This window comes from Chinchilla lanigera, unplaced genomic scaffold (assembly GCF_000276665.1).
Source record: "Chinchilla lanigera isolate Chin_1 unplaced genomic scaffold, ChiLan1.0 scaffold00043, whole genome shotgun sequence".
Taxonomy (NCBI): domain Eukaryota; kingdom Metazoa; phylum Chordata; class Mammalia; order Rodentia; family Chinchillidae; genus Chinchilla; species Chinchilla lanigera.
In genome coordinates this window covers 19,192,489-19,216,427 of record NW_004955444.1, presented here as the reverse complement: position 1 = coordinate 19,216,427, position 23,939 = coordinate 19,192,489, and the positions used below count along the sequence as shown (strand labels likewise).

The 23,939-nt window shown below is 35.4% G+C and overlaps 1 protein-coding gene across 1 annotated transcript in view; it reads left to right on the top strand.

Annotated features, from left to right (window-relative positions):
• The first annotated feature begins 511 nt into the window (after positions 1-511).
• LOC102004209 overlaps positions 512-23,939 on the top strand; it is a 63,555-nt gene continuing 40,127 nt past the window's right edge. Inside the window, exons 1-3 of the mRNA XM_005392186.2 lie at positions 512-786; positions 7,534-7,998; positions 8,510-8,628. Coding sequence (XP_005392243.2) covers positions 512-786; positions 7,534-7,998; positions 8,510-8,628 — 859 coding nt within the window. The remainder of the gene's footprint in view (positions 787-7,533; positions 7,999-8,509; positions 8,629-23,939) is intronic.

The following is a 23,939-nucleotide window of genomic DNA, read 5'->3' as shown; positions in this document are numbered from 1 at the left end:
AAATTAGATAATAATGAGTAATAATCAAGAGGTTCAGAATGACAATGTTTTTCATAAAATATATCATGTCATACAAAATCAAATGCACCAAATGAAGTCTAAATAGTATAAAGCAATACAGGAACATTATCACTCTTCTGATGACCAATTTACATACATTAATCAGACCTAAATTTTCATTCAATATTTGGCAGTCATTTGTACTCTCATAGAGAGCTTGTGATCAGTTTAAATGTCTATATTTTCATCACTATTAAACTAGATAACTCACATAGTATATTATACAATCAATTTAATCAAATCAGAATGTAAGATGTTTTCGTTCATTACTCAAACATTCATCTCTATAATTAATCTGTATTCCCAAACCTAGAGATTAATTTGAATCTTGGGTCAATCTTCCTATATCAAGGCTACTTATTCTCATTTAATATTTTTTGCAAATTGATGAGCCACACTCTCTAGGCAATGTTTAATAGAGTGACACAGTAATAGTATTTTTTATTGTGTAATGGGAAACCATTTCTCCATGCCTATTTCAAACACGAAGAAATTCCATCTGACAAAAAAGATTTTGAAACCACCTGCTCCACGACCACAGCACACTGAGGCTGCAGATAGTGGCAAGGACAATACAGATGAGGGCAAGCATAGGAAGTCTGTCCTCAGACAGACCAAGTGCCGCACTGAGAGGGATTCCCATTATCTGGTGAAAGCAGCAGCTACCATTGTGCAGAGCGTACTGCAGATAGGAAATCCACTCTGCTACCAATGCAGTTCTGAGAGGCAAGAATCATGTGTGTAAAGTCTTAAAGTCAAGTAGTCATGGGTCTCAACGAGTTAGCATTGCAGGAGATCAGCATGGGATCTGACTTTTGAGACACACATTTGTGGCTCCCTAGCATATCAGCTGCTCAAGAAGCGTTCAACCTTTTCAGGAGGAACGGGGGACTCCACATCAGTTCAGGGTTCATTCTCTAGATCTTCTATTCTGTTGCATGAATGTAGAAAATTTTAGAGTTTCTTATTAAAAGCATGCTTTTCTAAAAAACCTATTTTTGCTAGTAGCATTCCCTAGATATGACAATCAAAATTCTGATATTCAGCTTGGGAAAAAGCAGGGAAGCAGAAGCTTTCACAGTAGGGGCTGGGGATCTAGTTCAGTGGCAAAAGCGCCTGCCTGGCAAGCGCAAGGTCGTGAGTTCGGTTCCCGGTACTGGAGAAAAACCAAAAAAAATAAAAAAATAAAATAAAATAATAAAAAAAGAAGCTTTCACAGAGTGATTTTTCCTAAGGTGTGTTTCTGCTTCAGCATTTTCCAGTTTCACTTCAGCTGGAGTCTTCATACTTTTTAAATAAGTAGACCTGTGCTGGCTTTTAGTAAGCACCTCTCTGCTCTAAGTGATCATGTCATCTTATTAAGTGATCACATCGATTTGTTCTAATATTTACAAATTTTTTATTTAACTTTATTTTTTATATTGATTGATTGCACTGAGCTACATGTCCAAGACTTTTCTTTTTATTTTGAGACATAGCATTTCTAAATCACCAAGTTGTTTAGTCTGGACTCAAATTTGGGATTCTTCTGTTTCAGGTTCCCAGAGATTACAGGCCCATGCCACCACACCTTACTATTTTTAGTGAATAAAATCTAGATGCTAGCTTTCCTCCTTCACTGAAATTCAAGAAATAGTTCCTTATTGTCAATACCCTGAAACCTCTTCTATTCTCCATACTGTCTCAAAATTTTGAGGAGGAATTTTATAGTCACTCTTGAATTTCTGTGGTACATTAGAATTTAGTTCTTCTAGACAGCAGAGTTAATTTATAGCTAATTTTATGCAGCTTTTATATGTAGTCACCTTAGTTTTAGTCTATTCCTGAATATTCTTTGTCTTTACATTTTCTTTCCCTCCCCTTCCTCCGTTCTTTCCTTTCCTTTCCTTTCCTTTCCTTTCCTTTCCTTTCCTTTCCTTTCCTTTCCTTTCCTTTCCTTTCCTTTCCTTTCTTTTCTCTTTCTTTTTCTCTTTCAAATTACCCAATGTTTACCACCATCCTTAATACGTTAAAGATTCTCAATAAATCCCTAATAGTTTGTCTTGTCATTCATATTACAAAAGCCGCTGTCTTGGAGATGTTGGAGAAATGTCAGATATCTTTGGCTTGTCATCTCACCATCTGTTCTTCACTTGAGATTCTTTTTTTGAAACTTTGCCTAGGCACATAGATGATTCACTTTCTTTCTCATAGTGTTGATGACATTTCCCCAAGTGTTAAACCTCATGCTTGTGGTTAATCAATTCTTGGATCATGTCATCATTCCAGCCTGATGAGTTTTTCTGTAGAATCCATGTGCCTTTGTGGACTACAGGCTGTGGTCTTCAGAGTATTTCAAAGGCTTCAGAAAAAGGCTTCATGTGAGGGATTAGTATTTGCCAGTTTTTCAACTGCAGCAAGAGGGCTTTTGCAATCAGAGCACTTGCTTTTTATCATTCACTACACTAACCAACTGTTATCAAGGCCTCTTTAATACTTAACTCTCTTGCAAGGATTTATGAGGCTTTGGAGAAAAGTAGACTAATTTTATGCAGAACCCAGAGAAGGCCAAAATTCCCAACAAGCTTTCATCAACAAGTCATTCATTCTCAAAATTCTGATGAATGGAAAACTCAAGAGAACATTTAATGCCATCTGAATGAAATAATTAGATGCAAGAGTTGGAAGGGAACTTAGAAATAATTTAGCACATCCCCTTCATTTCATTTGTAGGAAAGAGTGAGACCCAGAGGGACTAAGTGAGATGCCCAAAGTAGTTCTCTAAGTAAGCTGTCAAACGTGAACTAGAAGGTGACACTTTTGACAGCAGTCCTCGGCAGGCCTCCTCTACTGCAACGCTAACATTCATTGAGCCTTTGCTTAACAAGACAGTTTGTGAGAGCTTAAGAGATACAGGATAAAGTAGCATAGAACTAATGAGAGCGTTCAGGATGCAACTTTGACTTTCATAGTGAAATACCTTATGGGTTCAGGGAGGCATTTTTCCATATTTCTTGTAAGTGATGAAACCAGAAGTATGGTGGAGTTTGCTGGAGATGGTGATTGATGGGACTGATGATGACTGGGATAGAAAGAGTGGAAATTGGTGAAGCTAGGCAGGAAAAGTATGACACAGTTCTGAGTGGTTAGGATAGAGGTTAGTACTTTTTTTTTTTGTCAATACTTGATCTTAGCCAAAAGGCTGAGAAACGATATTTTTTTCATCAATAAGAAAATGTATTTTCCTTTCCCAAATGTGAGGACTTTATAGCCAGGGAATAAAAATTATTTTGTTGTCTCTATTGTGTAAATGCTTACAATTCTCAGAGGATGCTTAATTGTAGACAGAATCTCTTGGTCCCAGGTTGAATCAAGTAATGTTTTCTCAATTAGTGCTTCCCATAGTGTTGTGCTCCTACATGGCAGGTGTATGTCTGGGCAACAGTTCTTTAATTACATGTAGGCTAATTTTTGGATATTTAAAAAATTGTTTTTTCTTACTTAGTTCTGCATTTGAAAGCTCATGTCATGAAAAGTGATGGCCTGGATGTTGAATTATGCAGTATTGAATCATTCCAATTTGGCTTTTTTTGTACAGTTTTGTTAGATTGTACACCTTTTGAATCTATGTCACACATCACATCTATAATTCCTTTTTTTCTTCCAACAACTAAGAAATATGCCCTCCTGTTTTGTGTACCTTACACTGCAAAAGCACAGGGCCTCTGCTGGAAAAGCAGGCAGAACCTTTCAGAAGCTTAGTTCTTTCTTGAACATGCATAACAAGGCAGCAGTTCTCAAAGGCTATGCTTTGATAAAAAAAAGGATTACTTTTAATGAAAAGAACGCACATTTACCATCCATTACAAAAATGCAGGCACACAGAGTTTGGAGCAAAAAGAGGATAGAATAAACCAGCATTGTGTTGAATCATTGAAATGTTAGGAGTACAAAAGACACAAAGGATGCTATACTGAAGGAGGATATAAGGTCACAGTGAAGGGAAAAAGTGAACTACAGTGATAAGAGGAGTGCGATGTAATTTTGTGTGTACCTCAAGGTAGGCACCATAGAGGCCTAAAACTCAGAATCGCTAACAATCAGCTCTTGAAGAAGAACACTAATACTTCAGAGTGTCTCACACTGATGTCAGAAGATCAGAGGAATGTAAAGGAAGTAAATTTGTAACACCGAATATCTCTTGAATAATCATATACACTGTGTCATAAAAGGAAAAGGAATAGTTTCTTAACCTAGAAAATACATAGCTCGGGAATAGAATGAACAAATCCAGGAGAAAATATATTTTTAAAAAATTGTTGAAAAGAGAAAAAAGGAAAAATATTATCTCTTTATTCTAGGGGTTATATGTAGCTTTTCCTTGTAACATTTTGTAGAGCAAAATCACTTTTCTTCTTTTTGAAATTATTCAATTCACATTAAGCACTTTAATTATTGAATTATATATGTATTTGATAAGAACCATGTTACAACCATACCACTACACATTTAGGCTAACTCAAGCTAATGCATGTAGTAGATTCTGCCTTTTTTCCCTCAGAAATTTGAACAAGTTCCTCTGCAGATAGTTGAGGGTTGATATAGTCCAGAGCCATACGTGTAGGCTGAGGTTCAGTTGTAATCAATTCCTAGCTCCTCGTGAAGCTTGCAAATCAGTGAGCAATATAGGACAAAAGCAGGGAACAGATAAGAAATGTGTGCTATTTTGGGTAAGGTTTTCTGCAGTTAATGGAAGAACCCCTGCATTTGCATCGTTCAGTGCTTATCCACTCTGTTTTGAGAATCTGTTTGCGTACGTCCCCTCTCAGCCAAATCACATCTGTGCTGAGTTTTCATCACAGTTTCTCACAGAAGCTCTTTCCCTGGGTTGAGCCCTCACACTGTTTCTGTGCCTTCCCAGGCAGCTGAGAGGTGAATGGCTTAGGTCTTATAACACACCGCAGTTATAGAACTTGCTCAGAATCCCCTCAACACATGGTGAATTCCTGCCAGAATATAAGGTGAAGAAAAACTGTCTCTGTAAATGAACCTGCCAGTCTCTCTTGTAAAAGAAAAGTGTAACCAGATTCACTTTACTTCCTATTTGTCTTGACAGAAATCATAGGGCTTACTGCCTTACCAACTATTCCAATCTGCTCAATTCAGGTGTCTGTAAAGCACGACTTCCTTCTGCTTTCTTCAGATGGTATCTATCCTGCTTTATTCTGAGATATATTTTCATACATTAGCAGGGTACAATGTTATAATTATGTATAGTCAAGTTCAACTTTTTGACCAGGAAGCACTCCTGAAGACATTCCTCCTTTTGTATAGGGATGGCATGTACTTACTGTATTTATCAGGGTTTATTGTCGAATTATTCCTTCTTTTGCAGCATCCATTTTCCCCTTTTTGATAATTTTTGCATACACATATGCCTTAACATCTCCTTTATTACAACAAATGAAACAATTATTTCACCAACTAATGAACGTCTAATGAACGTGCTCTAGTAAACATCTCATCTTTCTGTATCTTTAAAGAAAAATGCCATCATTTCATAATTTCTCCATTTGCTCCACCAGAGTTTCCGTGCTCACTGATCAATGCAGACTGCTTTTCTTCAGGGTCCCCAACACTGGGATGCCAATCCCAGACTCAGTTTGTCCTCTTCCTTGACCCCTCAGGAGCACAAGACAGCTGACAACCCCCGCTTCTACAAAATACTTTCTTTGCTGACACTACATTTTGTTGTGTTTCTTTCTATCAATGACCATTTCATATAATTAATTAATTAATTTGTTTATTTTGATACTGGAGATTGAACACACAGCCTTGTATACACTAGGCAAGTTCTGTACTCCTGGATATATCTCCAGCCTAAAACCTTTATTTTTTTTTTTTGAGTCTTAGTAATACTGAACTGGACTCTCCTTCTAGGAGTGGTTTCTAAATTCTTTCTGTCTTGAGCAAAGAACTAGTCAAGACAAGCATAAACAGTAGCAAAATTTTACATTTATTAAAGTGGTAAAAGAAACAGGCTATGTGGAGCATATTTGGGCCAAGTAAGAGTAAGAAAAAAAAGTAGATTCTACACTGTGAGAGTGAACGACTGTAAAAGAACACAGTAGCCAAGAGCTCAATATGGACTGTTCTTTTCGTATCACCTACTCTTCAGGTTGACTTCAGCTCTATGCCATCCTGTCAAAATCCTGTAGGGAGTTCTCGTGAGGGGGCCACATGCAGAGGCTTGGGAGCTGTTCTGTGGCTATGTCCTGGTATTTGTAATTAACAAGGTCACTCCAACTTCCCCAGCAGCTTTGCATGCCCTAGTGTCCTGTCTCACTGTGGATTGAATTCAGGGTCTCACTCATGCTCAGCAAGTACTCAATCATTGAGATGCATCCTCAGCCTTTGATTTCTTGCTTAAAGTAAGCTTTATTGAAGTATAATTCATGAATATAAACTTACCTTTTTCTGTTAAGTGTCTCGTTTGATAACCTTAAGAAACAAAAAATGTCCTGAAACCTTTACCAAAAAATCAGGTTAGAATATTTATATCTGTCTGAAAGTTTCCTTTCAACCCTCCCAGCTTTTCCAGCTCCTGAAAACCACAGATCTGATTTTTTCCCTATAATTCTGCCTTTCCAGAATGTCTTATCAGTGGATTATATAATAAAACATAGCTTCATGCATCTGACTTTTTTCACTTAGTGAAATGCTTTTGAGAGTCATCCATCCAAATGCATCAGTAGTTTACTGTTATTTATTCTGAGAAAAACAGTCCGTTGTGTGGATATACCACCACTTGGTAATCCATTTATGAGTGGAAGGACATTTGGGTTGTAACCAGTTTAGGTGATTATGAATAACTTTGTTTAAATTCTTCAATTTTGAGCAGTTACTCAGGCTCTTTAGATATTAGCAAGGTCAGATGTCAAACAATAATAATAATAATTCAGAGGTACCTCAATTCATGAACTTAATTTGTTCCATGATTTTGGTCGATTCTGATGTTCCATGAATTGGTCACAAACCAAATCGAATTTCCCCATGAGGTTCAATGTAAATAAGGTTAATCTATTCTGACTCCTGCAAACGTGGTTGTGAACTGATTTTGGCTGAGAACCTAATCAAATTTTCCTATAAGATTCAATGTAAATGAGGTTAATCTGTTCTGGATCATATATATTTTTCTAAGCACAAAAAGGGAAACAAAGTACAGTACAGTAAAGTGCTGTATGAAGAGATATAACACTAACCTTGCTTGAAGCAACTTCTGTCATGGAAGGCAGGCAGGTAGGTGTGGAGGAGGTTACTGTTTGGAGGGTGAGCTCCTCTCCATAAAACACTGGTGAGATCTCCTTCAGAGTTTTTGTCTCTTCTTTATCTATTAGCTGTAAGGTCAATTTTGATGCAAAATCTGTGTAACATTGCTTTTTTCCTGCACTGCTTAACCTTCCAGAAATGAGAGATCACATTATTGTCCACCAGAGTCAACACTGTTCATTACAATTATGTTGGAGTGGTGCTTCTCAAAGACATCCTGGCACTCATTCCATTTTTCCAGCATGGATTTTACCACGTCGCCGCCTACCTCCTGCCTCTCTTCCTCTTCCTCAGTGGAAAGCTCCGCAATAAGTGCCTTCTGCAGCTCACTCTGGAGTTCTGCAAGTTCTTCACCATCAGCTCCTCAACAAGCTCCTTTGTGTCTGCACCATTGATGTCCAGACCCATACTCTTGCCCATGGACACAATGTCCTCCACTATCTGTGCATCAGACCCTTCAAAGCCATGTTGTTATACATTCTGCCAGCGTTTCCTCCAGGCTGAATTTAAGGTCTGGTGCATGGCATCTTCCCAGGCTTTATCAATGAGATCGTTGCAGTGGAAGATATTGAAATTTTTCTTTCAGAACTCTTTCAGAGTCAAGGAGATCTCTTCAGCACCTGGTGAAGAGTGACTTTGTGTAGAACTTCTTGAAGCTGCACATCATTTGCTGGCCCATGTGCTGCAGAAAAGATGTTATGTTGCAGGGAATGCACTTACCCTCTGTGAAGTCTTACTCAGCATCCACTAAGGCTTGCAGGTGTGCCAGGACATTGTCTATCAGAAGAAAGCAACTGTCAGGCAGTTTGTTGTCATATAATGCAACCAGTCCATGTACAGTTGTCTGCAATGGCCTCCACATGACAGACAGTCTGGGCTGGTTTACGTTCTGTTCCTTGAAGGCATAAGGGGTCTAGGAATGGTCCATCAGTAGTGACTTAATCTTCAGGTCAGCACTTACATTTGCACACAGCAAAAGAGTTAATTTGTCCTTCATAGGCTTGTTCCCTGGCAGTACCTCTTCCTCCTGTGTGATATGCATTCTTTTCTTATTCCAGAAGAACCCGTTTCATGGTAGTTGAACGTTGGTTGAGTGATGTATCCTTCTGTGTTCATCAAGTCTGCGAATTCTTTCTTGTAGGCTTCTGCAGTGGACTTCCCGAAGTGGAAGCCTCATCATGTCTTATCGCACTGTTGATGCCACTCCTCTTGTGGAATTTATCAAACCACCCTCTATTGGCTTTAAGTTCATCACTAGTTGTAATTGCAGAGGGGCTTTCTTCCAGAAAAAACACTGTGCCATTTCTTGGTTTTTTCAGTTTATAGCTTCACTAAAGCTATCACCTGCTAGCTGTTTCTCATCCAACCACACTAACAAAAGTTTGTCCACTTCTTCCAGCACTTGTGTTCTTGGCTAACATTGTTGCTTCTTCTGCCACATCAGCTCCTTTGATGGCATTTTTATTCTTCAAGATAGTTGAGCTTGTGGAGTTTACCATCTTGTACTTCGAGGTTAGAATCAGTCACATGAATACTATGCACATGCTTTTCTACAGTTTCCTGCTTCAATTCCATGGCTCTTTAAAAAAAACCTTCTTACCGCTCTTACTCTGCACTTTCTTGTTACCTTCATTACTGTTCTGCATATTCTTTTACCTTAATTACCACTCTGTACTTTTTACCACCATACTTGCTCTGTACTTTCTTTGGAGCCATGCTGGATTAAATAACACTGTATGCACAGTACTCTATGTGCTAAAAACCACACAAAAAGCTTTGTAATAGTTGTACACAGGTCTGTCTGTGACTGCAATCTCCAGTAGAGGAAGCCACAACTATGTGTCAGAGTGGGAGAGATAGCTGTGTTTGTGTTCCTATGGGGAAAATAACTGTGATCCTTTTTATCACCCAATGTGGAGGTGATAGAGGCAAATTTTTGCAGAAAATTTGGTGTTTACAAACTGAACTGTTCACAAACAGAAGCGTTTGTGAATGAGGTATTGCTGTTCACCTCACAGTGTCATCATAAGTGAGATGAGGTACAGCATGGATAAGTTCAGCATAGAAACTGCTATATACTAAATGTTCAGCAGATAATTGTTAATCATATTTTTATTACTGTAAATACATTCTTTAGTTGTGTTTTTCAATATTTAGTGGCTTGAGAACTGTTATTTCCATATTGTAAGAAAATTGAAAGTTCGTGAGACACTAAATAATCTGGCTTCTGTTATACAACTACTAAATTCAAACTGAACCTTATCCATTTCCAAAGTCAAGGCTTTAGCTATTGCATTTAAATTTAAAATTTTGCTCTTAAAAAATAAATGGCTGTATTTGGGTCATAAAATTAAAGTATAATCAATTTTTGGACTATTATTATCAAAATCAAAGAAATACTTGTGCTTTTTAACTGACACATAACTTTTCCTAATAGTGAATCTTATAAGACATTTCTCATGGTGGACTTTTGGAGATGCTAAAATTTTCAGTGGATACTGTTCTCAAAATCATCTTTATAGAAAGTATAATATGGATTTCACATGAATATTCTTGGAAGTGGAAAGTACACAATATTCATCAGTTAGTTCCTCTGTGAAAAGGAATGCAGTGTTAGTTCAGCTCTAACCCTTACTGGCCACCAAAGAAACCCCATGAATAATGTGTGATCTAATAGTTCAAAAGCATCAGGGAATCTGAGTGCACTTTTCTGTATAGACAGCTCAAGTAGTTTTGCTCCATGGAAGTATTTTATTTCTCAAGTTGTCTTCTACTGTTCCTAACATGAGATTCCCTTTTTACTTTATCTCTCTTCAATTGTATCCCACTTTATAGTAGAATCATTTACCCAGAATTATCTGGAATTATAGGGTTACCTTGAAGGGACAAGATGCTTTTCTTAGGATGATGAAATTATTCTCTTTTGGGCTCTTCAATAAGCTTTACTGAGTTTGTTTTTTCTCCTTTAATTGCTATAGTTCCAGCAGAGCTACATTTGTTTTTACTTTGAGATGTTCCATCTAGCAAGAAATTTTTTTAGTTGGCTCAGTAACTACCTGTATCTCTTCTATGTCACTGTAAAACATGTGTTATTTAATTTTCTGTAATCTAATTCAAATTAATTGATCCAAATTCTGATGTTCTGATGGTCTGATTTTCTTAACAGATAAGATTCAAGATTTCTAAGAGGAGACAGTGAACATAATCTTCAGTTAAATTTTCCTTAATTTCAATTTATATTTGGCTTTGATAGGTGTTGGACTAAACTGATTTAAAACATCTACTGCTTTGATGTTGAGAAAATGCAGTCATATGGCTTCAAAGAAGAAAGTCTACAGCAATAAAATCCAGCATGATACAACATGAAATCAATGGTAGAATAAAAATTCAGAGGTGTATTTAAAGTTATGAGTTACTAAAATATTGTTAGATTATAATTTGTTAATATGTAAAACACTTAAATATCCCTCAATTACTTTTGGACTTTGTTTCTCCACATTAAAATGATACTTCTGGTTCCAAAAATAAAGCGATAAAGATAATCTGGCAATTGTTCATGTTGTTGGCTTAGAGAAGACCAGATTTTTTCCCAACAAGTGTTTTCACAAAGGCTCACTGGCTTCTGATACAGTCTTGCTGTGAAACTGTTTCATGAACCATTTTGTTGAGCCAGATTACAAACAGAATCTATTTCCTGTGAGCATCACGGCTAGGAGAGCCGCAAGCCAATCTTCCAGCTCGCAAGCCAATCTTCCAGCTAAATGCTCCAAATCACCACCTAATTGCTGTAGCCTAATGTAACTGGCTTATGCAATTTCCAGCTACCAAATTAGAAGGAAATAGTGCAGATAACTGTGAATTATACAGTAGATTCCAAGGCATTTATACAGCTAGTCAAATATAGGACATGCTTAGGACTAACTGAAATGTACCTGACTTAATAAAAATCATATACTCTGAACAACATTTTTCTCTGTTTAAATAATGTATATGGTAATTAACAAATTTAAATTACAAAGTAATTATTTTAATTTCTAAAGTACTTGGATATTTCAAAAAATATGCTTTTAGTCAATTTACCTTGCATATCATAATGTATTTCATGAAGGGAAAAGACTCGTGTCATCAGTTACAAAAGAAATATACATGCCGATCTAAATAGATATAACTGGTTGTAGATTACTTGTAGCCAAATGATTGAGTCTTGAAAAGACTATACCATAAAAATAGTATCTTTAGACTAATCATTCAAATTGTCTTTAACTGTTGTATCCAGTCTTGGGAATGAATTCAAAACTGCCTTATTCAATAACAATATGACTATATAGCTTTAAGGAAATTGAACAAATACAGATTTCTGAATTACAATAGGCCACTCATGCAGAATAATTCATTCACCATACTGGATTCCAATTGGGGACTGATTTAATACTGATGTTAATGAAGGGCCAAGAAGAAAGTGAGTCAGAGGGTGAAATTCCTTGGTAGCAATTTCCAGAGGAGGGTTTTTTTGTGTGTTTGATAGAACATTCTTAGAAATTTCAATTGGAACAATTCCTTTTGGGTGGGAGGATTTGATTGAAAAGCATAGGGGAAAAAGATGAAGAGAAATAAGAGTGAGCAAGGGAGAAAACTTATTATCTTTCTTTGTGAAATAAAAATTTGCTCATTTTGTATAAAATGAAATTGACTCAGTATAATGAATGAATTAAATGTAATGAAATGAACCCAACCTTGTGCACTTTCCAAACTGAACAAAATGCTAATAATGGAAATAATAGAGTGAGATGTTTTATAAATTTACTCATTTTTAGTAATCTTGGGTTCGTTTGATATGTACCTTGAAAAATCTTACATCTAATGGACATCTTTGCTATATTCTGGAACTTGAATGATAAGCAAAATAAAAAATACTTTTCTAAGTGCAGTTAAGGATATTATTGACAAAAATATAATAACAATAAAACATCATCTGAAGGGATTGAACTAATCCAATTGTTCTAATTTTATTGTCATCTCTACTCTAGGTAATAGTCTACAAAATTATACATGTGATGTTTTAGTTACTTAGAAAACAACACAGATGTATTTGAAAAGGTTGCCAACTTGTTTAATTGTACACTATTTCCCAATTTTCTAACCATAGAATATTTATAGAAAAAGTCTCCAAACAGAAGGCTAGATGCTTTAAGCTGCCACAATTTTTGCACAGTGCATAAAATGTCAAGCTTTCTTACTAAAAATTATGGCTGCTGAAATATAAGAAAAGTATAGGGATTACTTTTCATAATCTTAGTCCAGTTTAAAAATCAATTTTGGAACATGTTTCTCCCCTGTCATTTCTTTAAAATGTGCCTTTTTGTGCCTATTTGAGGATTTAAGATTGTCAACTTGTTTCAAGTGTATAAAGAATAGACATTTTTTATTAATCTTTTGAAAATGAAAGTACATCTTCCGCTTCTACAAAATTTTGTCAGGGCTAACCCCACTCAGGCATATTTTTATTTCTGCCATATTATAATGTAGAAATTATCACTTTACTTCTGGTGTAAAATCTTCAACAGCTCTACATTGCCTCTCAAACAAAGTTTAGATGTATTAATTTGACAAACTAAGTCCTCCTAAATCTCTTCCTTTGCCTTAATTTGCCACTAATTTTCTACCTACAAATGGTACTCTGACTAGACCTGTTTGTTCCCTTATGAAATAAAAATATCCCTTTGATTTCTTCCCTTGCTCCTCTTGCTGTATAAATTCTTCTGGTCTTCTATGGCAATTCCGTCTGGTTCTTCATGTCTAAAGCAAACATCACCTCTTCCACGGAGCCCTTCCTAACTTCCCAGTAACAATGACTTTCTTGTCTGAATTCTTGCAGCCATATTTATATTTTTCAGTTTCTAGCAATCAATATATTTATCTCTAAACTCATAATATTTATGTGTGGACCTGAATTACCCTGTGGATCTGAAGCACTATCATAGGAGAGAAGGGAATGGCCTTCAGCCAGGATGCCTAGGATAAAACAGTGACTTTGCAAACTTTTAGTGCTACAACCTTGAGTAGTTTTCTTAAATACTCTGAGTTTAGTTCCTCCATTTTCAAAACTGAGATGTCAGTTGTTCTAACATGAAAGAGTTGATATGTCCAAAGCACATTCAATTGTACCTCGCTTGTAGCTTGGGCTATCCAGTGTTTACTATTTTATTATCTTATACCTTTTTCAGCCAAGATTGTTGAGCTTCAAGACTAAAGGGCAATAAATTATTTATTCTTCTGTGTAAACAATATTATTCCAAATAATGTTTGCTGACTAAATGCATGAATCACAAATGCTAAAAATAGTTCTTCAGATTTAAATTTTCTATGATGTCTTATTTCCTATAAAGCCGTCAATAGCCAGGCATGGTGGTGCATGCCTGTAATTCACAGCACTTGGGAGGCTGAGTCAGAAGGATCACTGTGAGTTTGAGGCCTGCCTGGGCTACAAAGTGAGTTCAAGGCCAGCCTGAGCTGCATAGTGAAGCCCTGTCTCAAAAAGGCAAACAACAAATAATAAATAAATAAATAAAGCCATCAATAGTTAAAGTTATTTAATTTTTGCTTATTTAATCTTCCATGAAATATTTACTTAGCACTGGTCACATACAAAATAGAGAAGTAGAACCAGTGGAAGGTAAATTGCATACCCTTTGTCCTGAAATATACATGAAAGGAGAAGATATAGCATTATCTAAAGAATGCATAATTTTGACCCAGAATGACCCAGAATTTGATTTTAGTTCAGCAATATATAAACTGTGATCTAGAACATAATTTAAGCACATATGTTCCACATCCCAAAAATAATACCTTAACAATATTGTGTCATAATTTGCAATACTCTCTAAATGAATATCATATGCTTTAAAAATAGCTTAATATATTATGTGCCACAAAATAACCACTCAATAAACACTAGAAGCGGGCTGTGGTGGCTCACGCCTGTAATCCCAGCACTCGGGAGGCTGAGGTAGGAGGATTGTTGCAAGTTCGAGGACAGCCTGGGCTACAAAGTGAGCTCAAGGCCAGCCTGAACTGCATAGCAAGATCCTGTCTCAAAATGACAATAAATAAAAAATAAACAAATAAATAAATAAACAGTAAACACTAGATTTCTTTTTCAAACAAAACACAAGGAGTTTTTTTAAAAAATAGCAAGAGGTTAGCTAGATTTTTAAATTGTTTATTGATATAATTTAATATACACACTGACTACATTCATCATAGTGAACTTGTACCTGTACATGATGCATCTTAGTTTCCCTTTTTTTCCCCCAATTACCCTCCTACACTCAACCCCTCTTCCTCTCCTTATTTACAAAGCTTTGTTTCCATGTTATCCTTTTTTTCTCATTCCCCCACTCTCTTATGCTTTTGAAAAATTTCTTCCTATTTCACAATATCTGCTATACTTTTTGGTTCTTATTTACACTTTCAGTGTCTCACACCAGAGAGACAATGCAATATTTGCACATATGTGTCTGATTTATTTCATTTAAGAATATGGTCTCAAGGTCTATCCATCTAACTACAAATGTCTCAAGTTTATCCTTCTTTACAGCTGAATAATACTCCATTGTGTTAAAAAAAACTTTTTTATCCATGCATCAGTTGATATGCATTTGGGTTGTTTCCAAGATTTAACTACTATAAACTGTGTGCTGCTATAAACATGGGTGTACATATATTGCTGTCATATGATGCCTTTGATTATTTTGGGAAGATATCAAGAAGAGGGATAGCTAGGTCAAATGAGACCTCTAGTCCTAGTTTTTCTGAGGAATCTCCAGAAGAATTGAAATCATGAGTATTTGCCAATGACATGATAACTCTACATAGGAGACTCCAAAAACTCCACCAAAAAACTTCTATATTTAGCAACCAGATTTAGTTATGTAGCTGGATACAAAGTCAATACTCAAAAATCAATAGCATTCCTGTACACAAATAACAAACTCACTGAGAGAGAAATTAGGGAAACCATGCCTTTCATAATAGCACTGAAAAACTGAAACACTTAAGAATCAATCTAATAAAGGAAGTAAAAGAACTATACAGTGAAAACTACAGCACTCTGAAAAAGGAGATCAAAGAGGAGATCAGAAAATGGAAAGATAGTCCTTGCTCATGGATAGGAAGAACCAACATAGTGAAAATGGTCATACTGTCAAAATTTTTATACAGATTTAATGCAATCATAAGCAAAATATCATTAGCATATTTCACAGAACTAGAGAAAACATTTCTAATTTGAACCAGAAGAGGCCTAGAATACAAAGCAAAAACAATTCTGGACAACAAAGGCAAGGCAAATAGTATCACAATCCCTGACTTGAAATTATATTACAAAGCTACTATGATAAAAACAGCAAGGTACTGGCAAGAAAACAGATGTGAGGATCAATGGAACAAATTAGAAGATGCAGAAACAATTCCAAACACACTTAGCCAACTTCTCTTTGCCAAACACATTCAATGGAAGAAAGATAGCTCTTTAGTAAATTGTGCTGGAAAAACTAACTTTCCACATGCTGAAGACTAAAAGTAGACCCATGTACTAAACTAAACTAAAATCAAATGCACTAAACTAAAATCAAAAGGGATCAAATAGCAAAAGATTAAAACAGAAACATTAAATCGGCTGGAAGAGAGAATAAGTAGAACCCTTGAAGACAACAGTATAGGCAAAGACTTCATGAACAAAACCCCAAAAGCATATAAAATACTACAAAGAATCAACAACTGTGATGTCACCTTATTAAAAAGCTTTTGCACAGCAAAAAGTAATTACCAACAGAGTGAAGAGACAACCCAGAGTGGGAAAAAATCTTAGCCTGTTGTTCCTCTGGTAAGGACTGATATCTAGAACATATAAATAATTGAAAAAAATCAGACCATCTAATTTAAACACCCAATTCAAAAATGGGCATCTGAAATGTATAGACATTTCCCAAAAGAAGAAACACAAATGGCAAATAAATACATGAAAAAAGTTTGACATTATTGATCATTCAAATGATGCAAATTAGAACAATGCTGAGATTTCATCTCACTTGAGAAAAAAATGATTGTTATCAAGAAATCAACCAATAACAAATGCCAGCAGGGCTGCGGGGGAAATGGTAGGAGTATGAAATGGTGCAGCCACTGCAGAAATGCCTCAAAAAACTAGCACCAAAGGTTAACTAGATGTTAAGACAAATCGTTAAGGCATCTGTGAAGCATTCTATGTTCATTTTCTTTGCTCATTCAAAGACAGTGATTGGTTTCTATTAAGTATGAAATGTGAATGTGGACACAATGGAGAAACAAAAGCCAAGGGATATGGGTCTTACCTCTAAATACTGTAAAACACAGTGGCTTAGGCACACTTAGAGTTAATTATGGTGAATGGTATATATGTGCACTTAGGGAAACTCAAACTGCATGGTCTGAGCTTCCTGAGGAGTGACAGCACATTTCTGTTTTAAATGTTTTTGCAGGTTTTTTGAACTACAATGTAAACTGATATTAAAGGCAGGTAGGATTTTGTCAGGTCAGATTGGAGGTTGTGCAGTTCAGTTAGAAAAGACAGCAGACATGAGATACTATGTATATTTAGAGAAGAGAAAAATAAAATTTTATTAGAATAGAGGCTGCATTTAGGAAATTCACATAAGATATATGTAGAATGGCAATTGGGGTTAGGTTATGTGTTGAGAGGGCTAAAGATAGTCAGGAAACTTGCACTGGATTTTATGAAGAAAAGGGAATCACTGAAGGTATCTGGAGAGGGAAGTAATAAAATCACAGCCATGGATTTAGAGTCTAAGCAGATAGATTGGAGTCTATGGAGAAGTCTCTAGTGATGTATATATCAGATATTAAATAGAAATAAATTCTAAGTTAAGGTAATAACTGTGGATTAGAGAATGATGCATTGTTATCAAAATTATCTGAAGGATAAATAAAGGTATAAAAAAATCAAAGAAAATGGAGACTAGAACTATGCTTTTTGCCAAATTTATATACTGGGAATGTACATTATTGGGCACTGATGTACTGACTGCTAATCTTTACTGTATTAACTAGATCAAGATAGATTTTATTTTCATGTGGCTATGTAACTAGCCCAAAATTTACACAACTAATTAGCAGAGAAACAAGAATTCGTACCAAGTGTATTGGACTTGAGCCCCAAATCATGCAAACTAGGTCACAATTGAAGGGTTAACAATCAATAATTCTCATGTGAAAATAGCAGTATGCGTATTTCTTTTATCATTGCATACACTTAAAAATCATAGCAAACTTTTAGACGTGTTATTTAAATAATAAAACCACAATTCACTATTTTGATAATATTCTACACTAAAATAATTTTTTATTTTAAAATAAAATATCTTACAAAGATGAACAATAACCGCTAATATAATCATCAGGAAGCAAATATACCTACATGGGCAAAAGAAAATAGAATGGCTGAGAAGAAACCAATGTATTTTTGGAGCATGGAAAGTTATTGGAGAAGTCAAAATGATATGCCAGGGTCAAAGAACTTATAGCCTCCTTTTCTTTTTTTTTTTTTTTTTCAGTACCTTTGAATCAAACTCAGGACCTTGCACTTACCAGGTAAGTGCTATGCTGCTGAGCTATATCGTAGCCCTAAGCTGTATCCCTGAGCCAGGTTCTTGAAGAGTCTACAGCTGAGGCTATATTCATTAGAACAACCTTTGAACTTGGTTTTGGAGCACAGAACTGGTAATTATGATAAAAGGTAAAATGTGGTATAGGAATTAAAACTGGATCTGTTGGGATTGAAAGCAGAATAAACAATTTTATATGCTCTTTAAATTATGTATTTAACTAAATTACCAATAAGAGTATGTGGGTAGATTTTGTCACATTAGTAGGATCCAGAAAATTTGCCCTCTGCAAATCTTTGAGCACTTAAAATTAAAAGTACTGTACATTAAAATGGTGGATGAAACATAGAAAGCTATATTATTTAGGAAACAGACCTAGATGGTCTATAAGCTCATTTGCCAAAAAGACTGAAGCAAGACCAGACAATCTAGCATGGCATGGTGGTGAATCCCTGCAATTTTAGCACTCTGAAGGCTGAGGCAGGAGGATCGTTGCAAGTTCGAGACCAGCCTGGTCTATAAAGTGAGCTCAAGGTCATCCTGAACTGTATAGCGAGACATTGTCTCAAAAAGACAACAAAACAAAACAAAATCCCAGACAATCTCTAGTCCAGATTATAGCAGGAAGTTGAAGAACTCTGGATGAGAGGTGCTGATATTTACAAAGATTTCAGTGTCAATATTATAGATGAACAGAGTCTTTTTGTTTTTTATCACAAAAATTGTTTAATTGAAACTATTACTTGAATGATCTGTAGGAAAATGGATGCACTTTGAGATTATATTGTTAATTGAAATAAATAAGACACAAGCTTATTTTTAAAGGGTTAGGACACAAACAAAAAGTGTTCAGCGGAGTTAGGTAAAAGATAATGAAAAAAATGGAAGAAACCTATGGTGCAATAATATGAGTAATGTAGGTGAAGGTAGATGACTATTGGAGAAAGCTTGGTAGTTGTTTGCAGAGGAAGAAGACTGAGAATAGAGCCTAAACACACGTGAGTTAGCACACAAGTAAGTTCTGGATACAATGCAGCATATTTGATTCAGAAATTATAAGACCAAGAAAGTGGAAGGCCATGATGGTTATGCCAAGACATCTTTCAGATAGTAACTCTCTATAACAAGGCAAAGATGTGTGTGTGTGTGTGTGTGTGTGTGCAACAATACTACAAATAAATTAAAATTAATTCTGAGTACACATGTCTAATATTTTTAAAGAGTGTATGTTTTATCACATATGAAGTTGAAGATGAATAACAGTGACTTTTGCTATTCCTTTGTAGCAATCTAAGTAGAAGAGGGATTTTAATAGTTAAAAGAATGTAAGTTTTATGAGAAGAAGGCTGGTCTTGCCACACACTTTCTATCTTGACCTAGAAAACATCTCGACACAAAATTTAAATGAAGGTGTTAATGCCAACAAACTAAAATCCTTATACAAATCTCAGCTCATGTCTGAGAAGACGCAAAATACAGTGGCTAAAATGACTTCTTAGTGACAGTTTGGCTAATGTAACCCAGCTCATATATGAAAGCTAGTTGATTAGAAGCATTCTACCTGGGAATCTTTAAGATGCTGTTGTAGGAGAAGTAGAATTTCTCCTCTACCTGGTTAAGGTTACCAGTAATGCTGAAGAATTAAACTGAGATAAAACAAATTAAAAGCAGAAAACATGCAAACTAAATTTCATAATCTGTATATGTATGTGTGAACTTTCACAAGAAAAATAAAGATGCAAAGAAGCAGTTAAGGCCAAAAGCTTGTATAATGGGTTGGATAAAGAATAATCAATTGTGAAACCATGACAAGAGAGGATTAGAATACAGCAGTTAGCTGTGAAAGTGACTGAATAAGAAAGCTTAGTTCAGAAGGCATTTATTTGCCTAAATTTCTTTTGCACTCAACTCTTCATTTTAAATGATGAGTGTCTTCTTCCTGGTATAGGAAAGACACTTTATATGTGCGAATTTTATCACCTCTTTAAAGACAAAAATTTGGAGTGTTTTTCTTATATCTGCTGTTTTTCAAAGACCTGTAATTCAAAATAATTAGTGCAGATCTGGCATATGTTAGGGTGGCATGTTCATAATGTTGTCACAATAAACCTGGTAAGGCTACTGAAACTATTGGATTCAGATAGGTAAGCACCTCAACAACCCTCTTTGATACCAGATTTGACCAATGGTTCCTTCCATACAATATATCATAATGATTTCTTCTGAGTCAAAGTTAAAGATACCTTATGGTAGATTCCATTTATGTTGGGAGACCTGCTAACTCACTTCTTAATTTTCTTTCTTTTTTTATTTTAAAGACAAAAAGCAATAAAAATATACAGAATTTCAAAATAAGATGGTAAATTAACAATGGTTATTATATTGCATATTATTATCTTCAGAGTGGTTGCTCAGATTACCAAATGTAGACATGCAAAATTGATCAAACAATATAAGCACTGTTTCTTTCAATAAACTAATAGAAATTAGTAGTACAATTATTTAAGCTATCTTGTGTATTCATACATATTTATTTTTTCCCTTTTTTCTCTTCTCCTTTCCCCCATCCTAGCTATCCTTTTCTTTTGAGCAGTTTCTTTCCCTTTCACCATAACTATTGTACCTTTTACATCTTATTTACTCTTTCAGTTTCTTACACTAGGGAGACAATATGATATTTACACTTGCAGGTCTGATTTATTTCATTTATGAGTACGGTCTCTAGTTGCATCCATTCTTGACCTTGCTGAACATTTGCGATTGCTGCTTTAAAAATGTTTTTACTTGACTTTTAGATTTCAACTTTGTAAGCTCCACCATATTGCAAGAAATAAAAGATTGAGAACACTTCTAAAATTACCAGCCTCTTGTTTCCAGAAAATATATTTCCCAGAGGAAGGGGTAAAGGAGTAGCACCATTCCTCATATTCTTACTGTTAACTTCCATTTACTCTGAGGTAGCAGTGTTGGGTAAAGAAAATGCGGAGAAAGCTTCGAGGAACACAAATGATTTTGTTTCAAATGTGTGAACGTCTCTCAGGAAATACTATTTTGTTTGGAGGTATGAGAGAAGCCATAATGACCAAAGTAAGTTGTTGATATAAATTTTATATTCAAGGAGGGAAAGCAGAGAATAGATAATTGCAAGCATAGAGAAGAGAGAGATTTTAAAATATGTTTTCTGAGTCAGCACTTGTTAAGACTGACAGAATTTGCTTGTTGTTCTCTCTCAAAGCATTGCCACTTGCACCCCCATGCCAAAAGAAGCTCACAAAATCTGGTAATCACCCTTTGAGATGATATGTACAATGCAGGTATAGATAGTGCCAATGCCCCAATGAGCAGGAAGTACGTGTTTGAAAGACAAACTAATTAATGAATGAACTACCTAACTAACTAAGAAACATGGTAAATGTCCTTACAGAATTCCTAATGAGGAATTTTATTTCTACTAAGGCTGTAGTATGTATTAGTACAGTGGTTACATGGTACAGCACTTTCAAAAATGGTGCTCAGTGGTCCCATTTCTGGCAGTTCTTCCCTTTGTGTTACACTCCTCCTTGAGGTGGTTGGCCACCTGCAGCTTCCTCTGAAGGAATGGAATATGGCACATGTGACTGCATATCACTTTCATATTCATGTTGCAAAAGAGTATAACTTCTTTCTATCCTCTTTCTACTTTTCCTTGGACGTCATTCTTTAACAAAGCCATACGGAAAGACGCATGTGGCAAGGAGCTGGTGGAAACTCTTGGGCAGCAGTTAATAAAGAAGAGTCCCTCAGTTCAACAGAACAGAAGCGACTGCATCCTGCCAGTGACTATGTGAGCGAGTTAAGAAGTGGGTCTTTCCCTGCCTGAGCTTTCAGGCAAGACCACTGTGACAGGCCATACCTTGACTGTAAGCGTGAGTGAGGATCTAAGACAGAGATCCACATAAATCACAGCCAGGTTCCTGACTGCCAGAAGCAGTGAGACAACAAAAGCAGATTATTTTAAATTGCTAATTTTGAGGACACCACATTATAAGGCATATAAGGCATTGAAAAACCATGTTATAACTTTTATATGTTATTCATACCCTGAAATTCTAAATAAGATGGGCAATTTTATCATTTAATTTTCAAATACAATACAAATTTGTAAGTATTACTTTTGATGGACTCTAAACCTTTTCATGTATTACATTTTTCCTCCTGATTCCTCTGTAAATATCTCTACTTGTTTTCTTCAAATTTTCAACTTCTGCTTCCTTTAGATATATTTATTCCTTTTTTATGTTCTAAATTCAGGAAGGAACTTCAATTTGATTTCAGGAATCAGGAAATTTTTCTTGGAATAAAAGATTTTACATTGACGTATAATTTTACATCTGAGTACGGTTGTGGAGATGAACCATATCAATAGTATAAACATCACAACAAATACTTAAACATCCAAAAAGCAAATTAATCCCAGATATGGTTGCACCGTGTGTGTGTGTGTGTGTGTGTGTGTGTGTGTGTGTATCTTGTATTTATGCTTGGCTGGTTGGTTTGTTTACTTGTTTATATATATTGTCCTGAGTACTATCTCTGAAGATTAGAAAGGTAGGTTTTTGGTGAAATGAGTTTGCCTCTTTTATAATGGGGCTGAGATAAATAGATTTTCATATTTTAAAAATGGAAAGAAAAGATATATATTTAAAATAATTGTGTTGCCTCTTATTTTCTAAAGCATTGCAATATACCAGTATATAATAACTGCATTTTCTGGAGTGAGATGGAATTTCAGCATTGTTTTAATTTGCACCTCTTGAATGACCAGTGATGTTGAAGATTTTTTCATACATTTATATACCATTTCTACTTCTTAATCTGAGAAGTGTCTATTCATCTCAGATGCCCATCTTTGGGCTGAGCCTTTAAATTTGGGGAGCATGTTTTTTTGAGTTCTTTATATATTCTGGATATTAGTTCTTTGAGACAGCTGATAAAAATTTTTTCTTACTATGTGGGTCTCTTCACTCTGTTAGAGGTTTCGCTTGCTGTATAAAAGCTTTTTAATAAGCTGGGATCTCAGTTTTTGATTCTTTGTAATATTTCCTGTACAACTGGGGTTTTGTTCATAAAGTCTTTCCCTATACCTCTGGCTTCACGACTCTACCTATTCTGCCTTTCAGCAGATTTTGTGTTTGTGTTTCAATATTAAGAAATCAATAAAAAGTGCTGGTGGCACTGCAGGGAAAAAAGGAACCTTTCTCTAATGCTGGTGTGAGTGTAGAGTGGTGCAACCTCAGTGGAATCAGAGTGGAGATTTCTCAAAAACTAAAACTAGAGGTTTAATTTGACCCAGTTATGCCCCTTTCTGGTATTTTTCCAAAAGGATTATCATCACCACAGAGAAATATTCACATTCATGTTTATAGCAGCATAGTTTGTAGTAGTTAAATCTTGGAAATAGCTGTAGTGCTCATCAACTGATGAATGGATTAAGAAGAGGAAGGAGTTGTTGTTTTTTTTAACATATAATGGAGTACTATTCGGCAATAAAGAAGGTTATGATTGAGACATTTCTGGTAAATGGATGCACCTTGAGACCATGCTCTTAAGTGAAATAAATTGGACACACATATGTCAATATCATATTGTTTCTATGGTACTAAAAATCAAAACTGTAAATGAGGACCAAAATATATAAGATATATTTTGAAATAGGAAGAAAATGTTTAAATGAGAAGGGAAACTGCAGAGGGGATGGGAGAGGAAGGAAGAGCAAAGAAAAAAAATGAGAAAAGAAAGAAATATTGGCAACAAAGCTTTTATAAGTAAGGAGGGAAAGAGGAGTTAACAGGAGAGTAGGGAAATAGAGAAAGAAAAGAATCAAGATATATCACGCACAGATATAGGTTCCCAGTAGTGAATGTGATC